Source organism: Akebia trifoliata, chromosome 12, assembly GCF_017979445.1.
Source record: "Akebia trifoliata isolate Shusen 1 chromosome 12, ASM1797944v1, whole genome shotgun sequence".
NCBI classification, from domain to species: domain Eukaryota; kingdom Viridiplantae; phylum Streptophyta; class Magnoliopsida; order Ranunculales; family Lardizabalaceae; genus Akebia; species Akebia trifoliata.
Genome location: NC_141386.1, coordinates 27,657,458 through 27,681,121, shown reverse-complemented (window position 1 = coordinate 27,681,121; position 23,664 = coordinate 27,657,458). Strand labels below are relative to the sequence as shown.

Sequence of the window (23,664 nt, the reverse complement as noted above, 5' to 3'; positions counted from 1 at the left end):
CAATGCCTTGTTATGACAATTTTCGTATGGATAAGTATGTCTTCAATAGATTATGTTATTTTATAAGAGATAGAGGATTACTTTAAGATAGTAGAGCAGTTAGAGTTGAAGAACAAATTACAATTTTTTTTATATACAATTGGGCATAATGTTAGGAATAGAAATAATTATGATAGATTCCAACATTCTGGTAAAACGATAAGTTGATATTTTCATCATGTATTGCAAGCATTATATAGTTTTACCCATGACTTAATAAAAACACCTGACTTAAGCGTCACACCACTAAAAATATTAGCAGATCGACGATATTTTCCATGGTTTAAGATAATTAATTATTTAATATTTGAATTAATATAATTAATAACATAATAATTGTTTAATGTTTATTTTTAAATGAAATATGATTGCGTGCAATTGATGAGACTCATATACCTGCAGTTATACCATTTGACAAACAAATACCATTTCGATCAGGAAGAAAGACCGAATGTACACAAAATGTCTTGGCTATTTGTTCATTTGACATGCAGTTCACTTTTGTTTTGGCTGGATGGGAAGGTTCGACACACGATTGGGGAGTCTTTCAATCTACGCTTAACGATCCGAGTTTGAATCTCTTACATTCTCCTGCTGGTAATGAAATGTTATTTTATTTTTTTATTTTTGATATTTTTTATATCCATTAAGGTAATTTAAATTTATTAAAAAAAAATATCTTAATTGTCTTAAGAAAATATTACATGGTTTATGTGGGTAACCAAAATATGCGAGGATATCTTGCACCATATCGTAATACACGGTATCACATTCATGATTTTCGTAGAGGAAATGGGCCAAGAACAAAGGATGAATGGTTCAATTATTATCACTCTTCATGTAGAAACGTTATTGAGCGTTGTTTCGGTGTACTGAAGAAACGATTCCCGATTTTGAAACGGATGGCTTCATTCTCTTTTGTGACTCAGATACGTATTGTATGCGTATGCGTGGCTTTACATAACTTCATTCTCTTTTGGTTGTTAACTTGAATATTATACGAGATGAGATTGCTCAACAAATTTATAATGTTATGTATACATGATGTAAAATTGTATTTAATTATTTATTATTTATTTGATAAACATTAAATATGTTAGTACAGAAAAAATGAAATTGAATTTTTATTTTTATTTTTTAATATTAAATCTTATGTTTATATTTATGGTTAACATATTATTACTTATATATGATAAATAATAAAATTTTTTAATATTATTTTTAATTTCATCTAGCAATTTTTAGGCAGTAGATTATCAAATAGTTCAACATCTTAATAGTATAATTAGACAGTATGTTATCAAATAATATACTTAATTCAATAAGTTACTTTAGCAACAGCAACGACAACTTTTTCTCAGCATCAATAACTTAATTCAACATCAGTAACTTTACATACTGCTTTTCCAAACAGAGCATTAGAAGTTTACGAGACCTCTTGACAGTTTGTGACAAGCTAGCGAGACAAACATATAGAAACTCTCTCTCTCTCTGAATTAGGGGTTTCCTGCTCAACAATGGAGGGTTCGTTCATCCCTAAACGATCCTTCGATCCCTCTACCATGGTTGATCGTTTCGAGTCCAGCAACAATGGCACCCCATCTTCCACCAAGCGCCGCCACCACTTGTCGACTTCAGGAGTCTCGTCCACCATTTTCAAGGCACCTCATCCTCCACTCAAGCTCTCATCAGGTGAAACCCTATTTCGAATCCTCTGCCCAGCATTCAAAACTGGAGGAGTAATCGGAAAAGGAGGCGCAATCATTCGTCAATTTCGTGAAGAAACAGGTGCTAAGATCCGAATTGACGAATGTGTCCCTGGTTGTGACGAACGCGTGATTCTCATAATCGCAGAAACCCTAAAAAGAAGAAAAGAGACCAGAAATGGCGATGGAAGTAACAACAATGGTGGTGACAACGAAGATGGAGATTTGGAGAATTTGAATTCGAGTGAGGAGGAAGCGTCGCCTGCACAAAAAGCATTGGTTAGGGTTTTTGAGAGGATTTTGAAGGTCGATGGGGAGAGATTAGGGTTTTCAGGGGAGAGCGAAGACGGAGAAGAGGAGAAAACGACGTCTTCGGCTGTAGTTGGGGCGATGAATCAGAGTTCAGTAGTGTGTAGGTTATTGGCGCCGAGTAATCAAGTGGGGTGTGTGCTTGGAAGAGGAGGAAAGATTGTTGAAAAGATAAGGCAGGAAAGTGGAGCTCAAGTCAGGGTTCTTCCAAAGGATCAAATCCCTGTTTGCGCGTCTCCTGGGGATGAGTTGATTCAGGCAAGTGTTCATAGATTTAAATTTTTTGTTTTAAGATTTGAGTTAAAGGAATTATGTCTGATTTATGGTTACTGACATTTATTAGGTTAGATCAAGCTATTTGAATTCTTGTGTTGATGGAAATAGAAATGGAAGATTTGTTGATTGTTATTAAGTTGTAGTTGTAAGGATACTTTTGACATGTGGCATGGTTGTTAAGTGCTAAGTTATCTGACGTGTCGACCACCGAAAATTCCAGTACGACGGCATGATCGTACAAATATTAATTTGAGATACATCACAGATCTTTTAGGTGGTAATCTGGTAATTTGTGGCTCATGAAGGAAAGTAGGAAGCTATGAGTTGATAGTGAGGTGGTTACTGGAATATGGGATCCACACTTGTAATGTTAATTCATTTTAGGAAATTTTTTTTTCGGGAAAATTAGTTCTACCATACGTATGGAAAATGCCTGGAAGTATCTTGTCGTGTCGGCATACTGGCACAAGAAAAACTTGGAAATTGGAAATTTGAAGAGAACACTACAAATGTTGGCTTGGCATGTTTCTTTAACTTTTGCTTTAGTTGAAGAAAATGCTGTCTTTGTTATGCAAAACTTCGTTTTCAGTCCGATTAGGCTTTATTAAGTAGCGGATTTTATTAGAGAATATAAAAGATAAAGCATTTGAGGTTCAAGGGGACCTACCTCTAGAATTTATCAAGCGTTCCTTATTTGAATGTATGCAATCTTATCAAAATCTCTCTCCAATGGTCTTACTATAAAAATGTTCTTATTTTCATAATTTCATTCATGGTTCAAAGTTTCATTCCATTTCAAAATATTTGGGCAGATTATTCCTCTTTTTTGACATACCGGAACGAAACATTGTGACATTGCATGTATCGGAATGTTTCACGAAACATTCCAAAACATATCAGTACTTAAAAAAAATAATTACTCAAATTTGAATTTTTGTAATGTTATGGGCCGTTTCATAATGTTTCCTAAAATATAATAAAGTATATCAAATGGAATGTTTCGCTACTAAATCAACCATTAAACAAATTTCATAATTTCTAAGATACATTTAACCAAATAAGAAAGACTAATATAACATTATCTATGCATCATGCAATGATTTGAGGTTTCTATATTTGTTTTTGAATGCTTTGAAGCATTTCTAATGTGCATCGATGTAAAAAATGTGACTTGAAATATAACATATTAGATTTTGCCTGTGCTTACAACACGGTCCTCCTCCTTGGGGTTAAGGTAATAAAAGAGGAAATATAATAAAGTTGTAGGGGTATTATTGGAAAAAGGGGAGGAGGAACAGAAATAAAGTTGAAAGGGTATTATTGGAAAGGGGTAGAGGAGAAAAGGGAATAAAGTTGAAGGGGTTTTCTTGGAAAAGGGAGGAAAGAAAATAGAATAAAGTCGAAATTGTTTATTGAGATGGGGCGGAATTGACAACATTGGGGGAAAACAACCATTGTGTTTTATTATACAGATTTTGTAATTTCTAAGATACATTTAACAAAATAAAATTGACTAATATAATATTATCTATGCATCATGCAATGTTTTGAGGTTCCTATATTTGTTTCTAAATGTTTTGAAGCATTTCTAATGCCTATCGATGTAAAAAATGTGACACTTTTTGAAAAAAATATTACTTGAAATATAACATACTAGAGTTTACCCGTGCCTCTTGGCACCATAGTCACCAAAATCTGCGATTTTATTGAAAAGTAATGATTAAAATCAGGACATTTTTCTTCACCGATTTAATCATGACCTTTTCATTAAGTCTCGACCTCTACGAACTTCACAAACATCATGATTAAATCACGAACGTTATGATTAAATACAAAAATATAAAAAGATGTCCTTGATGCACTAGTAAGAGGAGATGATCACTGATTAAGTGTTAGATAATAAGGATGCAAATGAAGATGACATTGATTTTGATCAATTGATGAATCTAAACTTACACTCATGGTTGTATCTTTTTATATTTTGAATAATACAAACCTTGATTGTATCGTAGACCTGTGGTTACTTGTTGTAATTTAATATGGGGTTTAGGGATTTGTTATTATTGTAATATTGGTTTTATTGTAATTTAATATGGTATTTGATTTTATAATATGAGAACAACACCTAGTAAGAACAAACAATTACATGTTCCTAACACTAATTTATCACGATTTTTTTTCGATTGTTTCCCGATTTTACTGTACTTTTCGAATTTTTCCCTTGCCAACTTATTCCTAAACCTCGACTTGGTGACTATGCTTGGCACGGGCATCCTCTTTGAGGTTAAGGTGGCAGAAGAGGAAAGGCAATAAAATTGGTGGGTATTACTGGAAGGGTAATAGAGGAAAGATAATAAGGTTAGAGGGGTATTCTTGGAAAGGGAGGTAGAGGAGGAAAGGCAATGAAGTTAGAAGAGCATTCTTGGAAAAGAGAGAAGTGGAAAGACAAAAAGGTTAAAAGTTGTCTTTGAGATTTGTAGCGTGATTAAATCCCAACCCCTCTTTATCTCCATAAAGCTGGAAGGGCATTCTTTGAAAAGACAGAAGTGGAAAGACATTAAGTTAAAAGTTGTCATCGAGAATTGTAGTTTGATTAAATCCCAACCACTCTTTATGTAGGAAATAAAGAGAGTGGGGTCCACCGTTGTGTTTTATGTATAAATTTATCAATAAAAACTTAAATTTAATGTTTTAAAGTGAATCTTAATGTCTTGGAACATTTTGAATGTTTCAATTCCGTTTTGTTACCCTAGCAATGTAACTATATGAGATTTTAAATCTTGATTTCATTTACTTGGAGTTAATATTTTGTTTCTATTCTACCTCTTTCCTTCTTTTCCTATGGTTCTACAATTTACTAATTAACGGATTTCCACTCAACAGGTATCCGGGAATTTATCAGCTGTAAGGAAGGCTCTCTTATCTGTTTCGAGTTGTCTCCAGGATAATCCTAGAATAGATTCTGCTAATTCTGCTTCTGCTACTAAACAGTTAGGGGCAGTGCTCCGGGGAACTGGCATGCCACAAATAGATCAATTTCCTCCTAGGGGTTATACATCCAATACCCATGCCTCGGATTATCATCCTAGGGCTTATTCTTCTATTTCAGGACCAGAAAGTATTGGAGCCGGTCATAGAAAGGGTCCAGAAGAGGAGGTTGTGTTTAGGTTGTTATGTCATGTTGACAAAGTTGGTAGTTTGATAGGGAAGGGTGGTGCTATTGTACGAGCTTTGCAAAGTGATACCGGTGCTTCTATTAAGATTGCTGATGCAGCACCCGACTCGGATGAGCGAGTTGTCCTGATATCTGCAAAAGAGGCATGGGCACTAACTGTATACTTGAGTTCCAGTTCTGTTTCTTTTATTAAAAAAACTTTAAAGTTCTGTTTTAGATTGCTATAGTCATAGTCTGGGTAATAAAACAAATTGATGAAATATAAAGTACCCTGTCGATACTGCGCCCCCCCCCCCCCCCCCCCCCCCCCCCCCCCCCCCGCTGCCTGTATGCATTTGATTTGATGATTTATTTATTTTTTGTAGTTATAATTTCATCAGTTGAATTTCTTAGAAATGGATCTATTGCTAATAGTTTTTGACATTTCTATGTTTTATTTTTAAACTGTTGCAGAATTTGGAGCAAAATCATTCTCCTGCACAGGATGCTGTCATTCGAGTCCAATCTAGAATTGCGGAGATAGGTTCTGAACCAGGTGCAGCAGTTGTTGCTAGGCTTCTTGTACCTTCACAGCAGGTTGGATGTTTATTGGGTAAGGGAGGCACTATTATAGCAGAAATGAGAAGAGCAACTGGTGCTAGTATACGTATTTTTGCAAAGGAGCAAGTTCCAAGATGTAGTTCCGAAAAGGATGAAGTTGTGCAGGTATTTACAATATATATATATTTTTTTTGGATAAAAAGTATCTTTTACAATTTCTATAGATGAATGAATTGCTCATACTATTCCCTATTACATAAAAGTGTTTTGTGTTATTGGGTGTTATCAATCATTCAAGATATGTAGACTTTGAATGTTCTTCATTATACAAGGTTGGAAAACTGGTTCCTGAGAATAGATTCATCTAGATTTTTTTAAAATTTTCTTGTAAGTCAGCTTTATTATTCAGGGGATCATGACAGTGTTAGCTTTCCACAACACAACCAGAGCAAAAGGACGAAGCTTTTGCTTTGTTGTTTTTTCAGTTGCTGCAGTAGGAGGGGAATTAATGGTACTTCACTACAAATCAGAAAGCACTGATTTGGGTGTGGATGGTGGTTTTAGTGTGCGATTCGTCATGCAATAACCCATAAGGAGAGAATATTAGATTCTGAATTGAAGACTTTTCAGCCCCCCTTATTCCTCAGGTACTATTGCAGCCTGGGATATTACATGTTGGGGAATATATTACATCTATACACGGCTGGTGGTCGTCTGTTAACTCAGATGGTATGAACTGCTTGATAAAATTGATTGATAAAAGGTCATTCAATAAACGCAAGGGACTGTTTCACCTGTGGACTCCGGTAGTCTTGAAAAGTTGGGGTGACTTGTGCGGGGGACAATGGACATCAAATGACAATTACAGTGATTTGAAGGATTAGATGTTGCCACATTGAAGATAGAAGTATTGACCTGGTGAAGATTTGAATGGTGCTAACTATTGCTGATTGGGGAGAAATTTTCCATGCTTTAGGCCATAGAAGAGCATAACAATGAGGTGGGAGTTGATTCTAAAAGTAGAAAAGGGTATGGCATTTGATTGAGGACATGGATGTGGCTATTGGGTGGCCATGTATCAAAAGTCCAAGTTAGTGAGGGAACGAGGCCTCCAGAAAATTTAGATGCGTCGAGCTTTCTAGACGAAATGAGTTATGATATATGATTCCTTCTATAGTAGTTCTATAAATGTCAATTGGAAGTTTGAGTGGGATATGCCTCAAAGCACATAAGGGGGGGGGGGGGGGTGTGCTAATAATTCACAAGAAAAACATATTGGGATATGAGACGTGGAGAAAAAAATGATTTGTACAGGTATGAGAGGCATCGATCTTAATTTCAAAGGTGGAAATAATGGTAGGAATAATTGCCGATTGATGGTTGGAAAAGTTCGTGATCTTAAGAGGAGATAAAGGAGTATGAATGACTGGGATGGCAATTGTTAAAAAATAGGCGTGCCAATGCAGAACACGCAAACACATCTCAAGATGTTCTAAGAAATCAAAATCAGACCACAAAAAGAGTAGAATATGCACATTCAAGCCATTATAACTATATATAAACATAATCCTTACAGGTCCTTAAGTCGTACAGCATCGCTTCATGTCCTATAACTATTGTAGAGATTCAAGATGTGGCCAACCCTATATTTGTCTAATAGTAACCAAACTCTTGGTCATTTGAGAAATCGGAAGGTTGGTCTTTTTTATTGACGAGATTAACAATGCCTTTAATTCCATTGGTGGTAGTTGTACATATGGTGGTTCTAAATTCTAATGCAATAGCTACTAGCCTAATATGTATCTGAGGCACTTCAGATTTGATCAAGTAACACGAGTTCGTTTGTAAATTCATCTGATGTGGATGGTAAATTCACATTTGCTGTTTAAGTTATTTTGCCTTTCTAAGAAGGGCGGTAAGAGAAGAGTGTGGATGTTACATGTTACAGATTTACTTGTACTTCAAGATTGATGGAGAATAGACTAAAGCACTAGAAATTGGATTTGTTCAATAAAATTCAGAAAATTAGCTTCTTCTATAGTATGATTCCCAATTAAACTAGAAAGAATTAGCACTTGTCTTGGATTTAGTCTATTAAATACTTCATGATTATAGGTGATATAGAAGGTTGGGATTTTGATTGTGAGAAGGGAAATGTGCTCGAACCGTACTGTCATTCAATATTCAAAGGTGTTATAGGCCGATGCCTTGAGGCTCGAATGAGGGTGAGACACTCAACATAAGCCTTGTGGTTTAAAAGAAAGATCCCTTTCCCTCAGAGGCTTACTTCTTATTCAAAGAGGTTGAAAATGCTTACTCCGAACGGGTGGCATTGAGACATACCTTTTTGACACCTCTTGGCTAGGGCACTTGATAATTGTTAGGATTATAAAGTTGTCCCTCTTATAACATTAAATTATATATGAGTTAGGCCATATTTACTCTCTATTCTTACTCGTTGTGTGTACTCCCACTTGTGTGGTCCATATGGATAACATTTTGGACAATCTAACCATCATTGGTGTCATTTACATCATGAAGATCATTGTCACCATTCACCAAGAATCAATACATTCTAATATTACAAACTTTTGCTATAAAAAATAAATAAATATTACGAACTATATTAAAAAGTCACCTCAAATTAATAGTTGAAATGAGTAGTCCAGATTCTTCAAATTTAAATCTAGTTTTATTGAAGTAAAGTATGTTAGAATGGATTGAAATTTTGTGAGGGTGTTTTTCAAGGCATGGACTATTCATCGTACGTTTAGATGGTTTAAAATATTATCCATATGGGCTCTATAGGTGGGAGTACAAACAAGGAGTAAGAACATGAAGTATCTCTATCCAGATTATAGATATATGTCATCAGAAGCTTTGAAAGGCCTAAGGAAAGGGGATCTACTATCTCATATTTATTTTAGTATTGTGGCTTAAACATTGGGTCATATGTTGAGAAGGGCAATGGCGATTGGAGAGTTAGCAGGGTTTGAAGTTGGGTCAGATGGTTCAAGGATTACTCACACTCAATTCATCAATAAAACTCTTGTGTTCCTTGATGCTACCATTGAGCATACTAATTTCTTTAAAGGCCTTTTGAGTTGCTTGAGATTGGGCTTCCCATTAACATAAAAAAGACCAAGTTACTAGGTGCAGGATCAATTCTTTATTTAGTCATTTTGGGATGCAAGTAGTAGTCCCCACCTTCACATATATGGGCCTCCCCTTGAGGGTGCCATGTAGAAGTAAAATTATATGGGATCTTGTCCTTGGTAGGATGGGTCGTCCATTTAACGCATGGAAAAAGTATCTTTCTAAAGGGGGAAAATTAACCCCTTGATAAAAAGTTCCTTTGTAGTATCCTGGTGTACTTCCTATCTATTTTTCACAATTCTTATAAGTGTGGAGATGAGGATGGATAAATTGATTTTTGATATCCTTTGGTGCAAAAAATCAAGTAAGCACAAAATCCATTTGATCAAATAGAATGGAAAAAGAGAATCTTTAAAGGGGTGGCCACTTCTTTTCATGATATAGTCTTAAATGTTTTGGGGATGCTTTATCTTTGGTGCAAGTTTTGTCCGGAGTTTAATAGTGTATTTTTTGAGGACTTCGTTTTTAGATGGGAGTCTCTTTGTAATAGTTAGCTTTTAGCCTTCTTTCGGTTGATCATCTTGACCGTCGGTTGTATTTGTTTTTTTTTTCCTTTCTTCTTAATAAATTTATATTTATAAAAAAAAACAGAAAGCTATCTGTAAGCCCCAAATTTGTGAAGTGAATCTTCTATACCATCCATAGTTGGTGGGCAATTCGTCGTTCATGCATTAGGGACCGTTGTCGTTGGATATTGCAATTAGTGCTAGGCTTCCGTTGTCGGTCTAGCCTGGGTAAAGGGAGCTTGGGGTTTAGAAGACTCAGAGATGAATGTGACATTATTGGGTCAATGGTTATGGAGGTTTAGAATGGAGCATCATTGCTTGTAGAGTTGCCAATGTTGAATTTGGGATGATGATTCTTGAGTTGGAAAGTGATGGTCCTAAGCCGTTTGGGTATGGGATGTGGAAAGGGATATGCAAGATTCTTCCAAAGTTTAGTAGAATGATATCATTTAGGATTGGTAAAGATAATAAAGTTCCATATTGGGATGATGGTTGGTGTGGCCTATCACCCTTGCAGGCATAGTCACCAAGTCGGGGTTTGGGGATTAGTCGGCAAGGGAAAAAGTCGATAAAAAACAAAAAAATCGGAAAAAAATCGAAATAGTGTTAAGACAACATATTTTTTTCTACTAAGTGATGTTATCATTTATATCATCAAATCCTATTTTAAACTTAAGAATAAATGGTCTTTGAAAAAAACCTTTTAAAATAGCTTGCTTTGCAAAAAGAAAAAAAGGAAAAAAATCACATTTTTTTTTTGTTTAAATCGTATCTTTTTCAAAAAGTCGTGATTTAGGGTCTATTTTTTATAGAAGTTTGTTCCAGCTCCAAAAGTTGTATTCTAGAATAAGCAGAAGCCCAAGACCTGAAAAACTACATCTAGCAAAAGCTTGTTTGTTATAGAAGCACATAAGCCAGAAATTGATGTTCGTTTGACAGTTTTTTATTGCTGGATTCTGGTAAAATGACCAGAATACCCTTAATGTTGATAATGCACTCAAAATGCACAAAAATTGATCAGATACCTTAATAAATATATAATTACACTATATATATATATATATATATATAATAAATTTGTATTAAAAAATTATAAAAATAATTATTTTCAATTTAAATAAATTTATAAATTTTATAATTCTAGTGAAATTTCGGCAGCATCTCCTCTTAAAAATGGACATACGAAATTTTCCTGATAAAGAAAATACCTGCATAATACACAATCCATAATTTGCATAACATCTACATCTCATACACATTAACATTCAAACACACACATAATACGTACATCAACATGTTTTAAACCATTATACTTTATCATCGTTGAAGGAGAAATGCTACTACTAATATTGTAATCAAAATTAAAATAAATACTATAAGTAAGTTATTGCATTCTATCAATGCATATCTAATATTCTTCTTCTTCAGGTCGTGCATAAGTTTTTTAACCACTGTATTATCCAAGACACGCTCATCTACTTCATTTGCCCATAAAAATGCACCATTGTGTTTCTGAAAACAAATAGTTGATCTATTAATGAATTTTTTTTATAAGTAAACTTAAATTGTATTAAACTAGATGCAACTAATTTACCTGCCATGATGGACATCTAAAAACACTCTCCCATTGTTTTCCTTCGTATGAGCAGTAAATTGTTGCATCGTTAGGCCACAAGAATAACGGGGAGGAAAATATTGTGTCATAAATATTACAAACACTGCATTTTATCAAATAAAAAGTGTTGCAATGTCATGTATAAAATTTGCATCAGCCATAAGATTTGATAGTCAAGCCAGATCAGATGGTCAGATATCAACATACGCAAACTAGTCATCCGGTTCGCAACAAAATACACGATTCCATGATTTATGCACCTAAAAAGATAATCACACATTCAACCCCAATAAAATAAAATTAGTAAATACAAAAAATATTTTATTTAGTAAAAAAAGAAAAATAAGAGAAAAATTAGAAGAAATGGGAATTCACCTTGATCGTGTTGATGACGTATTCAACGAAGATTGTAATCGATCGATTTTGCTTATATGGAGACTGTAATCGATCTTTTGCTTGATCGGATTTACCTTGATTGCGTTGATGGAGTATTCAATGGAAAAATTACAACAAATTAAGCTTTTGCTTCAATGGAGATTGTTCAATTGATTTTAGAGGATTAGAGAGGCGAGGTCGTTGCGAGGAGGATCAGAGAGGTGAGGTGGCGGCAAGGTCGATTGATCGGCTTCAAGTTTCTATGCTGAAAATCGAAAAATGAAAAAGGGTTTTAGGTTAAAATTTTTGTTGGAAATTAGAATAAAGATGGAGGGGTATTTCAGTAATTACACGTAAGTCATTTTGTGTTGTTTAGCTTTGTGCAAAAGCCAAATAGAGAAACCTCTCTTGGATGATTTCCATTAGGAGCTATTTTTAGGCTTCAGTTCAAATCCGTGAGAGCCAAAAAAGCCCAAACGAACATCATTCATTTGGATTTTTAGGCATAAAAGCAAAAAAAAAAAGAGCCAGCTCCAGAAGCTCAAACGAACAGGCCCTTAATCGCCAATCTTTTTAAACACAATTTTTTGAAAAAATCAACGACTTTGGTGACTATGCTTGCAGGAGCTTTTCTCCAGATTAGAAAACAACTTTAGATTGAGAGGTTCATGAGGCATAATAGGAACGATTTAACCTTTGGACCTTGGTTTCAAAAGAATCTTTAATAAATGGGAAATATCTTTAGTTGCAGGCAAGGTATTAAAAATCGACATATTTCGAAGATTTCGGTTGAAATTTGTCAGTTTCGATGGCCATCGACATGAAATTAGTGTAACAATGTCTTTTTGTCAATATTTTGCTCGAAATTTTTATGAACAGTCGATTTCGACATAAATAATAAAAAAAGGCATAAAAAATGTGAATATTTCGGTAGAAATCTTTCAAAAATATCGAAATATTTCGTTGGAATTGAGAAAATAAGAAAGGGGAAAGATTCTTTCTAGTATCTTAGATCTATATTCTAGTTTAAAAAAACAAGAATTCTTGAAAAATAGATTTTTTATTTTGAAAAGAATATTTTTTTTCTCTATATTGCAAAGATTTTAATATTTGAAGTAAAATAAAATAAAAAGTACATGCCTAGCTTTTATCATTGTCGACAGATGAAAGAGATAGAAATAGAAAGCAATTATCTTCATTACAGCCTTGAAGGTTGGGATTGTTTCATTGAAATCAAGAAATAGTGGAGAAGATTGGGTTTCTTATTCAAGAGAAGAGGTGTTTTTCGTTGTGCTGAAATATGAAGGTGTTATGGTGTAAAGAAACTAAAACTTGCCACATGAAAAGTTTTAGGGGCTGTTCGTTTGAGCTTCAGAAGCTAGCTCTTTTATAGCTTTTAAGCTAAAAAAGCCTGATGAACGATGTTCGTTTAGGCTTTTTTGGCCCCCACGAATAGCAACAAAAGCCCAAAAGCAATCTTAACTAAAGTCGTCTAAATGGGGCTTTTTTATTTGGCTTTTGTGCAAAACCAATTACCAAAGACAGCTTAGGTAAAAATACCGAAATACCCTCCTGCTTTTTTCGAATTTCCAATGAAAATGTAAACCTAAAAGCACTTTCGTTTTATCGATTTTCAGCATAGACGGCGTCACTCTCGGTTGCAAGAGACAATCGAGAAGGGTTCGGAAGTGGATACAAAACCCCAACTCTCTTCACTTGCAACAATGAAGAGAAGTGTACAATACATGGTCGTCATTAAAGACAAAGTAGTTAAAGAAGAAGAGCTAGAGGTTGTAGAGAACCGCTTTGAAGAAAAGTCAGATCTCTGCCATATATTAATGGAATGATACGGTAAATCCATTGCTCCTCAATACCGCCATCTCTGTGCTTCATCTGCTGCCATGAGAGCAATCCTTCAAGAAGGTCTCCCTCTCATATCATCAGCCTACTTTGCTGCTACAATTTCCACCATTAACGATGCAGCAGATACTCTAGACTCAAGCGCCACTGCCGCTCTTACTTCGTTCCTCTCAATCTTACTTCCTCTCGTTCTTTCTCAATCTCTTCCTCCTTCGAAGGCAATTGATGTTGTTTCGGTTCTCATTGCGTTGCTGTAGAGACCACTAGAAGCGGTATCAACAACAATTGTGCGGTTTGTTATTAAATCTTTAGGAGATTTATTGAAGTTCTGTGATTTGGAGAATTAGAGTGTGATTAAATTTTCGTTTGAGATGATTCTGTCATGTTCAATCGATAAGCGACCGAAGGTATGGAGTTATGTATTTGAATGTTTTAGTTCTTGTTTTTTGAATTTTTATTTCTTTAATGTATTACTGGAAATTAGTATAGGAGATGCCATGTTGTGTGAGAACCACTATCATTTTGTGTGAAAAATTAGAACATAAGTTTTTGATACTATTTTGGTAAATTTGATTGAAAGCTTTTAAAACCTTTGATGAAAATAGTATGGACAAGAATTATTTAATCGACAAGTTTATTTGGATGAAGCTAATGCTGGATGCATTTTAAGGAATGATAGAGCAAAGTTATGACTTTCAAGTTGAACATTGGGTACTTGAGGTAGGGGAGGTGGAGCAATGTTAGTTGGGCAAATTTCTGTGCCTTACATGGCGCTTCCTTTGGGGGCTAATTATAGGATGAAGGTTAGCTGGGGCTTGGTCCTTGAACGTATGGTGGCATATTTTCCTTGTGGAAGCAAATAAATTTATTTAAAATGGGATAGAATTTGTTGATTAAACATTCTCTCAAGTCTTCCCATTAATTTCATTCTCTCCTCACAATTTCGAGGTAGAAGACCAATAGGTTGGGGAGGATGTTTGGAGATTTTTTTGTAGGAGGATGAGAAGAATAAAAATTTCTTCTTGCCATATCGGAATAATATTTGAGACCCCAAATTAGAAGGGCTTGGAGTGAAGCTCTTTAAGGATACAGTTACTACATGCAATGAGAAATGGTTTTGGTGGTTTGAAGAGGAAAGCTGTTGCTTATGGCAAATGATAGTTTAATGTAAATTCATTTACCAGAGTAATGGGTGGTATCCTAGGTTTCCAGTTTTTTTGTATGAGACTCAAGTTCATCAACTAGATTTGCGACGACTTGTGCTGTAGCAGTTGTCCCATGAGAATGGATTTCATATATGTGAGCTCCATCAATGTCTAAGGGAGCCTCTTTAGATAGAATTATAAAATTTATAAATTTATATAAATTGAAAGTTATTATTTTTATAATTTTTTAATATAAATTATAAATATGTATATATATATTTATTGTAATTATATATTTATTAAGGTATTCTGATCATTTTTGGTGTATTATCAACATTAAGGGTATTCTGGTCTTTTTACTAGAATCCAACAATAAAAAACTGTCAAATGAACATCAATTTCTGGCTTCTATGCTTTTATAACGAACAAGCTTCTGTTAGATATGGTTTTTCAGGCTCTGGGTTTCTGCTTCTTCCGGAAGCCAGCTTTGCCAGCTTTTGGAGTTGGAGCTGGCTTCTGTAAAGAATAGACCCTTACTTGCTATTAAAAACGTGACAACTTTAGTTTATCTAAGAGAACAAGTTAACAACACTGTTTTACGATGAGTAGGGATTTGCTATTAAAAAATAAGTTTGATAATTTCTTAAAAGATGCCATGTGTCCTCTTAGTAACTCTTAAGAACCAGGTGGCCATTTTTTGACCTCATAGTTTAATTTAAAAAGTAATTTTTTAAAATTATTAAGGACTCCACATTTTGGTAAATATTTGAGACAACCCCAATGTTTTTAAACAGTTGACATGCTTGCCTTGAACTTGGTCTTTTCTAATATACTAGTATAAAATGACATAAATGCTCTCATACTCAAATTGTAATTAAAAGAATTTTTTTATTTATTTTGGCTAGGCTTTTTTGCAACATCCATCAACATATAGTGCAACAATACAGATCTTTATTTTCACATTATATAAAATTTGTTAATTGTAGTTTGATGAATATTATTGTGTTTTCATGTATAATTTATCTTTTATGAAGCTAGAACACAATATTATGTGATATTTCCATCATTTCCATGAAATTGTAGTTATTTCCACATAGCTCGAAATATTTCCATTTCTGAGCTGTCGAAATATTGATCGAAATCGAAATTTAATACCTTGGTTGCAAGCTTATTGATGTAGTTGTTAGGTCAACTAAAATATTCAACATCTTGTTTTTGGAGTAAAAAGTATTCCTTCCAAGGTTGCATTTTTAATTTGGCTTTCGACTTCAAATAAAATTTTGACGATTGATAATCTTATGTCTCACGGTTTCACCATGGCAACCTTTTGTGTCGCGTGCAAATTGTCTGGGGAGTTAGTTAATCACATCCTAATCCATTGTAACATTACATATTTTGTGTGCTCCTATTTTATGTTGCTATTTGACTTGTCCCATTGTTTTCTTCTACCAAAAATTTGGAAGTTGGTAAGCTTAGGCTTTTCAAGGAAGAGCTGGAATTCTTTGGCATTTACTACCCTTTGCTATTTGTTGGGACTTGCGGAAAGAGACTATCAAATGTTTGATGGGAAGAAGCACTTGATTAAGGAGATCATCATTGACATCCTAGGTGTTATATTCTGTTGGTGCAAGATGTTTGAGGAGCAATTTAGATGGGAGTCAATTTGTAAGTGGGTCGGCTAATTATGCCTTTTCCCTTTTTGATGGTAGTCTTCGCCATTAACCATTACACACACAGTGCCAACTTGCTAAGTTGGTTAAAGTCTATGAGTGTTGATAACACGATATACCATGGTTTGGGTTCAAACTCACCTTCACCTATAACCTCATTTGCCTATATCTATATGAGATTGGGTTGCATGGATTGGAGGACCATCTATCTTGACTAAGCATTTTTTTTTTTTTTTCAAATTTGAACCTTGAACCCCCTAGGGGCTGAGATGTCATCTTGGCCAACATGGCAATCCATGTGACCAAATGAGGACTTTGGTCCAACCTCTATGTTATCCTCCAGTCCATATAATCTTATATATAGAGAGAATGCTTACGTCCAAGACATCATGAATTATTAGCATTTTCCACAACTTTGGATTTTTGGAAATGTCCTTATTCTTTAATTTTTAAGTAAAAAAAGTTAAGGGCATTTTGGTATTTTAGAATGGTATAATGTAAAAAAAGCTCAACGGTATATTGGTCCTTGTGGTATATTTACAAAAGTACCATTCTGCAAGTGTCGATATACCCTTACTTTTTTGTATCAAAAGATAAAAGAATTAGGGTGTTTTCGAAAATGCAAAGTTTTGGAGGGCGCTAACGTCCCCATGAAGTCTTGGACTTAGCATCTGCACACAAAGAGAGAGAGAGAGAGAGAGAGTTGTACAATGGATTTTACATGCCTTGAAGACTATTCTCACATAATATTAATCCATCTTGACATGCTTTAGACTTAAATTTGAAGAATTTGGACTATTCATCTAAACCAATAATCTAAGGCATTTTTAATATAGTTGGTAATGATGAAATATACTGATTTTTGTTGATGATGATCTTCATATTAAGAATGACTCATTGTATGGTCTAAAATTTTATCTATATGGGCCCCACGTGCGGGAGTACATGGATTGGTGTTTAGTTTTTTCGTTTTTTATATTTTTCTTTTAAATAATTTAATTTAAGTGGCGAACTTATAAAAAGTCTCAATTTGATTGCGATTTATTCGGTAAAGGAAAAATGTCAAGATTAAATGACCTTTTTTAGTAAATCACGGAATTTCATTACTTTATATAAACAGATTTTGATATAGCTATGTGGGACCACATGGAAATGAGTCGAGGACTATTTTTTGTGATCATCCTAAAAAGGCAAATTCTGAAAGTTCTAATTATATCATTTGTGATTTGAAGTTAACCACAAAATAGATGGTTAATTTTTTCAACTTGTAATCCACTTTTCATGGAGCTAGAAACGTTGAAACATACATATTTAATGAAATACTAATGATAAAAAGGTGTGCTGAAGCATACGCAGCTGACGTGGCAAGTGCACAGATCCATAGATCTTTTTCCTTGTGTATCCTGAAGAAAAAGATCTATGGCTCTGTGCCTTGCCATGTCTGCCGTGTACGTTTCAGCGCTCCCATTTATCACGACTCTTAATGAAATTAGCTGACTTCAACACTTTCTCACATTAATTCGGTAGTTGCTTCTCTCGATTGGTCTGGTAGGTTAGGTTGGGTTGGGTTGGGTTGTGTTGTGTCGTGTGAATGCATGCTGACTATTTCTAGACGGTATCCTCAATCTTTAATGCCTACATGAATGCATGCTAAGATTCCTGGATACCAATATGAATGCTGGCATGGAAAACGGGGATACAATTATTCACTTTCTGAATTTGTGGACACATATGGAAATGAGTATACCAAGTTGATACCATACTTTATTTTGAGTTTTTTTAAGCCAAGTATCACTCTTGTTTTTATATCGTGCTAAATGTATTGATACATTTAATATTGTAGAGTGTTTATATATAGTGATACATTTAATTTTGATTTCCTGAACCAGTGTCCATAAACCTAGGTATATTTATATTTGCATGAGGTTATAATGAATAAATGATTATAGTCTTATTCATCGTCCATGGATACTAATGAAGGTTTCCTCTTGACAACTTCAATGGAGATCTAAGGACTGGATCTAATTGATTATTGTCTAATTCATCGTCCATATATACTAATGAGGTTTCCTTTTGACAACTTCAATGGAGATTTAAGGACTGGTTCTAACTTCTAGCTACCATTCATTATACTGATAACATATTATTTATTTTTTATCTATATAGGTACTCTACGTTCATTGTTAAAGAGCAAAAATATTGTATTAATATTTTTTGTTCCTAAAATAATTATGTTCCACTGGAGTAAATAGTTATACTGGAATGAGTTACCGAACCAGGTATGTTAAAATTGGACAGAATTTCCATCAATTTGTTTGCAAATGGATCATGTCTCTACTGTTCATCACCTTGTTGAGCTAATTTCCAAACTTTGGATCCAACTTGAGCGTGGTTGTGGTATATTAAGTTTGTATTTGTGAAATTCTCAACTGTGCATTTTGATCGTGACATTCAGATTCTTATTCTAAACTAGTTTTATAGGAAAATAAATGCTTCTTCATGATGTTGGCAGGTCATTGGTAGCCTTCAATCTGTTCAGGATGCTTTATTTCACATTACAAGCAGACTTCGGGAGATCATTTTCCCAATGAAACAACCTTTTCCTGGAATTGGAGCTGCATCGTATATGTCTGCTGCTATGGACGTGTCTACCCCTCTGTTTAGACCAAGACACGACCCCGTTTCTCCTGGAAATTACCCTCCTTCAATAGGATACCCCCATAGTTTTGATCGTTCTGCTCGTCCCTCCCAAACAATGGATTGCCAGCCTGGTCTTGTACATGGCATGGATCATATGGGTATCACTCATATGGATAGAGTTCCTTATCCTTACGGTAGTGAAAGATCAGGACATGGTCCCTCCTTCGATCGTCCCTCCTCTCCGAGATCATGGATTCCTCAGGTATGTATGTGGGACTAATGAAATTGCGAATTGTGACCTTTTAATTAGTGAAATGAAATATTGGGATAAACCTATTATCATTATGTTTTTCAGCCTGTTAGTAGTGGGGACTCTAGGTACAACACGGATGTCGAGACAGGCTTGGCTTTGAGAAATGGCTTCAGAAGGTATATAGTCTGTAAGTTTATTTATTGTTTTTAATAGCCCTCAGATCTATTCTCTTTTCTCACTTTCCAAAGTGACAAAACTACCTTGTAAGGATGGCTCACATGGTTTACCTTCAATGATAGATTACACTAAACTCTTTATTGCAATTTGTTTTATTCTATTTGTTTCACCTTTCTATTGGGACACGATTTATAAAATAATTAGAAAACATGTGACATCTATAAAAAAAACATATCACAAACAATAATACTTCACTAAATTTGTTGCTATGCGAATTTGCTTAATTTGAGGATTTTTTATTTTTATTTTTACGATCAATTTTATGTAGGAAGTTGACATTCAACCTTTAAATACTGTTACTGTAGTGGAAGCCAGGGGACAGTTACAACTGTTGAAGTGGTAGTTCCACAGTCATTTTTGAGCAGCATTTATGGAGATAACAATAGTAACCTGAATCAAATCAGGCAGGTGGGTGATCTCTTCATTCTTTTAAGTAATTAAACCAAGTTGGCCAAGCTATTATATTCGGTATTTTCAAATATCTTCTTAACTTTGGTGTATTTGTTATTTAGATCTCTGGTGCTAAGGTAGTAATTCATGAACCAAGGCCTGGTACCACTGAGGGATTGGTCATTGTATCTGGAACACAAGATCAGACCCGCGCAGCTCAGAGCCTTATCCATGCTTTCATCCTTTCTGGCCAGACCTCACCCTGATTATCTGTTGTAGGTAAATAGCCAAGTAACATGGAGGAAATGGGAAAATAATTTTGGATATTAATATTTTTCTTAATGAACAAAACATAAAATAAATAAATGAAAAATTTCAGAGACAAGCTGTACATAAAAAGCCTTTTAAAAAAAATTAAATTTGGGATAGTATTAAGTAGAATTTTATTTAATTTAAGAATGTCGTGTTTGTTTTATTTTATCTAGTAAAGTATTTAATTTAATGTTTTTACGGTTCATATTTCAGTTGTAATATTTTGTTTGGTAGAATTAGGTGGTAACAATTTGTTTGTATGTATTTATTTTTATACTTTGGTGAATCTAGTAATCTGGTGTTAATCATCTCCATTTTATTTATAGTGCTGGTATGATAATGTTGCATTTCTTTTTTCAATATTTGCTCATCATCACTTTGTAAACTCTTCTTTTGGAGGATTATAGAATTTTTTTTCGAGGAAATATATCTGATTTTCTTTCTCAATCACTCAAAAATTGGTTATTTTGGACTTTCGCTGTGGTCTATTCTTCTCTAATGTTGAACCATTCTATTGCTAGGAATCAATTAGTTAGCCTGAAGTATGGGGATGTCAGAAGTGACATTTCATATAGAGATGCGGATGTGTAACAAAACTTGAAAAGGCATTAATTATTATATTTGAAGAGATTTAAAGAGAGTGGAAGATCCAAAAGAATATGGATTGAGGTAATGAAGCGGATATGAACATGCCTCCAATAAAAAAAGACTACTTCTAGACAAAATTAAATGGAGGAATAGGATTCATTCAGCTAACTCCAATTCTTTAGGATAAACCTTCAATGTTGATGATGATTTGAGGAAATTTAGGAATCAGTCACGTGATGAAATGAATGAAAGTTGACTAATTTGGGTTGGGGATGTGCAATTGACGCTTTGGTTCAAGTTGAAGCCTCTAAAAGAGCATGAGAAAGATAAAAAGTGATGTGGATGTAGTAGTAAGGACTAAGGAGGGATATGCAGACATGCATTAAATATTAGATATGACTCAACATCTTTGTTGCACAGCATGGACAGATACAAGGAGAGTACTCGTGTAGGTATTGAAAGAGGGAAGTAATTCTTGCAAACCAGTTTTAGTAGAATTATTCAAGGAAACAATAGTAGGAGAGGGTGAAATTGGTGCCTGGGGTAGAAGGATCCTACAACTAAGCTCAAGATATAGTTGAATAGCAAAAGAAAGTTCTCTATACCAATTCCAATATTTTAATTCAGCCTTAAGATGTAGTTATGTTCCTTAGGGTTTAAGTTTTAAGGTTGGTCCTTTCTGTGGCTGGTGCTTGCTGGTCCCACTGAAGCACCTACAAGGAAATTGATGTATGTGCTATTTATGATGACCTGTGTCTAGGTGATTTTGTGGTGCTCTCATTACTTTAGGATACCTTTTGGTTTCAGTAAAAATTGATCGAACTAAAGTAACACATCTTTCTAGGAGCATAATCGTATACCATGGGAAGTTCATCCGCTAAGTTATCCGTTCAACAGACCTCGGCATAAGATCTTCCAAAGTTAATTAAAAGTTATTATTTCTGTGAAAATTTTCCCTTTCTTCATTTCAAGAGACTGTGACCTGTGTAACTAGTAGCAAGTGATGTCCAAAACAAGGTGGAAGGACGAGATGCTTATGATAAATCTTTCTAGAATAATGAACATAGGAAACTTTTTCATGTATATTCCTCCCATCTTCTTGAAATTTCTTCACCATGTTCATGACCTCTGAGCTGTTCATAGATCCCTGAAACCGACATTCCAACAACTCAGCTAACACCGGATCTAAACCGCACTTAACATCATTAGAGATCATTTTCCAGAAAATAAAAAAATAATTGAATGGATGAATTTTGTTTCTTACCTTCTACTTCATCTTGTGCTATTGCAACTATGGGTAGTATAGTAGATTTGATCAAAATTTGCAGTAGAGGGAGGAGAATATAATGGGAATCACAATGATGATAAGAGAATTCGTTACCACTCAATGAATTCCGTGCATCATCCGAAGAAATGCTGAGGATTGAATGAAGAACATTTCTTTGAGTTAAAGCTGTGAAACAAGAAGTGCTGCTGGTGATATGAATGCAATCGTACTATTCTAGAGCTAGAGTTGTGGGAAAAAAGTTAAATCTTAGTAAGTTATGAGAAGGAAAAAAGGCTTATGAAGGCCATGGTTTCTTGTAAAGAGGAAGAAGGTCAGATCGCCACTTGGAGCAATAATCTTAGCTTTGGGAGGGATTCTTTAGATGCCCAACTCATGTGACTTTAGTAACACACCAGTTGCAACTCCCGCAATGACTAGCAAGCCTTACCCTTCGGGCAATTACCTCTGCACCAGCAGCATCTCAGCTAAGATCTGTTTACGAGAAATTACGGTTTCATTTGATTTAATTTGTACTCATTTGAGATCGCTTCTTAGATGCGCTTTTTAGTGCAGAAAAATGCTTCTGAGATCAACACCAACATTTGGTAAAAGAAGGGGGATTTGCTGAAAAGTACTTCTGAGACCAAAATTGGAATATGGTATAAGAAGCTAATGACTTGTCTTTAAAAAAAAAACAAGAGAGAGAGTATAAGAAACTAATGCTCTACAGACAGCAAATCTAGAAGCGCTTCTGCAGAAAGCCCAAACACCTTTTTTTCGGCTAGCAAACAAGATTAGTGGTTGGTAGTTGGTAGCGAAGGCTGGTTTTGAACCTAGGTTGTGGTATAAAACTCACAAACTTCAACCGAATGAGCAGTTAGTTCTCATGAGTTTAAAAACCGCAGAAAGCAATACTCCAACCATGCATGAATCTTAAATCATTCAAAGCTATACTTCAAGCTTACAAGAGTCTAAATTGGACAAAGCTATGTTTCTAAAACAAAGAGCACCATCGTTCACCTGATAAAATGTTGCATAGTTCCTCATATTATTCCAGAAACAGCTCATGCAAGAACAAAGTCATTTGAAGAAGATGATGTGTAGTGCAACAGCCTAAGAATATGGTGAGTTTGAACTTATTAGCATCAAACTGCCCAAATTCAAAGCGACATACCTTGACAAGCCAAGTAATCGTCCCAATATGTTGGACCCGACATTTTTTACTACTGAGTTGAACTCTTCTACCCAACCAATTGAACTCAATCCACGAGTAAATTCCCACATGCTATGGTCATACAAACTTATCCTACAGAAGTTATTCAAGCTGTATGCTGTATTTTACCTGGTGTGATGTACCCATAAGAAGCAACAATGGCAGACATGCATTTTGAAGTGCCCGAATCCAAGAAGAATGTTTTTCGATTTCTCACATATTTCACACCGTGGTAGAGGATATCAATGGTGAACAATCATGATGAAGGTAACAGAGCCCCTAAGCATGCCTCCTTTGCTTCCAATGCCAATGATCACCCTCTTGCCATGAAGAACCTCTCCCAAACTCTCATTAGGCACGTAATCTTAAACAAATTCGAGAAATATTTTGAG

General features: G+C 34.7%; 1 protein-coding gene across 2 annotated transcripts; it reads left to right on the top strand.

Annotated features, from left to right (window-relative positions):
- The first annotated feature begins 1,492 nt into the window (after window positions 1-1,492).
- Window positions 1,493-20,518, top strand: LOC147389249 (RNA-binding KH domain-containing protein). Of its 2 annotated transcripts, XM_086417754.1 has the most exons (7): window positions 1,494-2,312; window positions 5,214-5,648; window positions 5,959-6,210; window positions 18,885-19,274; window positions 19,368-19,441; window positions 19,808-19,910; window positions 20,015-20,518. In XM_086417754.1, exons 1-7 carry the CDS (start codon window positions 1,557-1,559, stop codon window positions 20,156-20,158), a joined length of 2,154 nt encoding a protein of 717 aa, XP_086273880.1. In that variant the 5' UTR covers window positions 1,494-1,556; the 3' UTR covers window positions 20,159-20,518. The 2 variants fall into 2 exon arrangements, with proteins under 2 accessions (XP_086273881.1, XP_086273880.1); XM_086417755.1 differs by lacking the exon at window positions 5,214-5,648 and having other exon boundaries at window positions 1,493-2,312.
- Window positions 20,519-23,664: the final 3,146 nt, after the last annotated feature.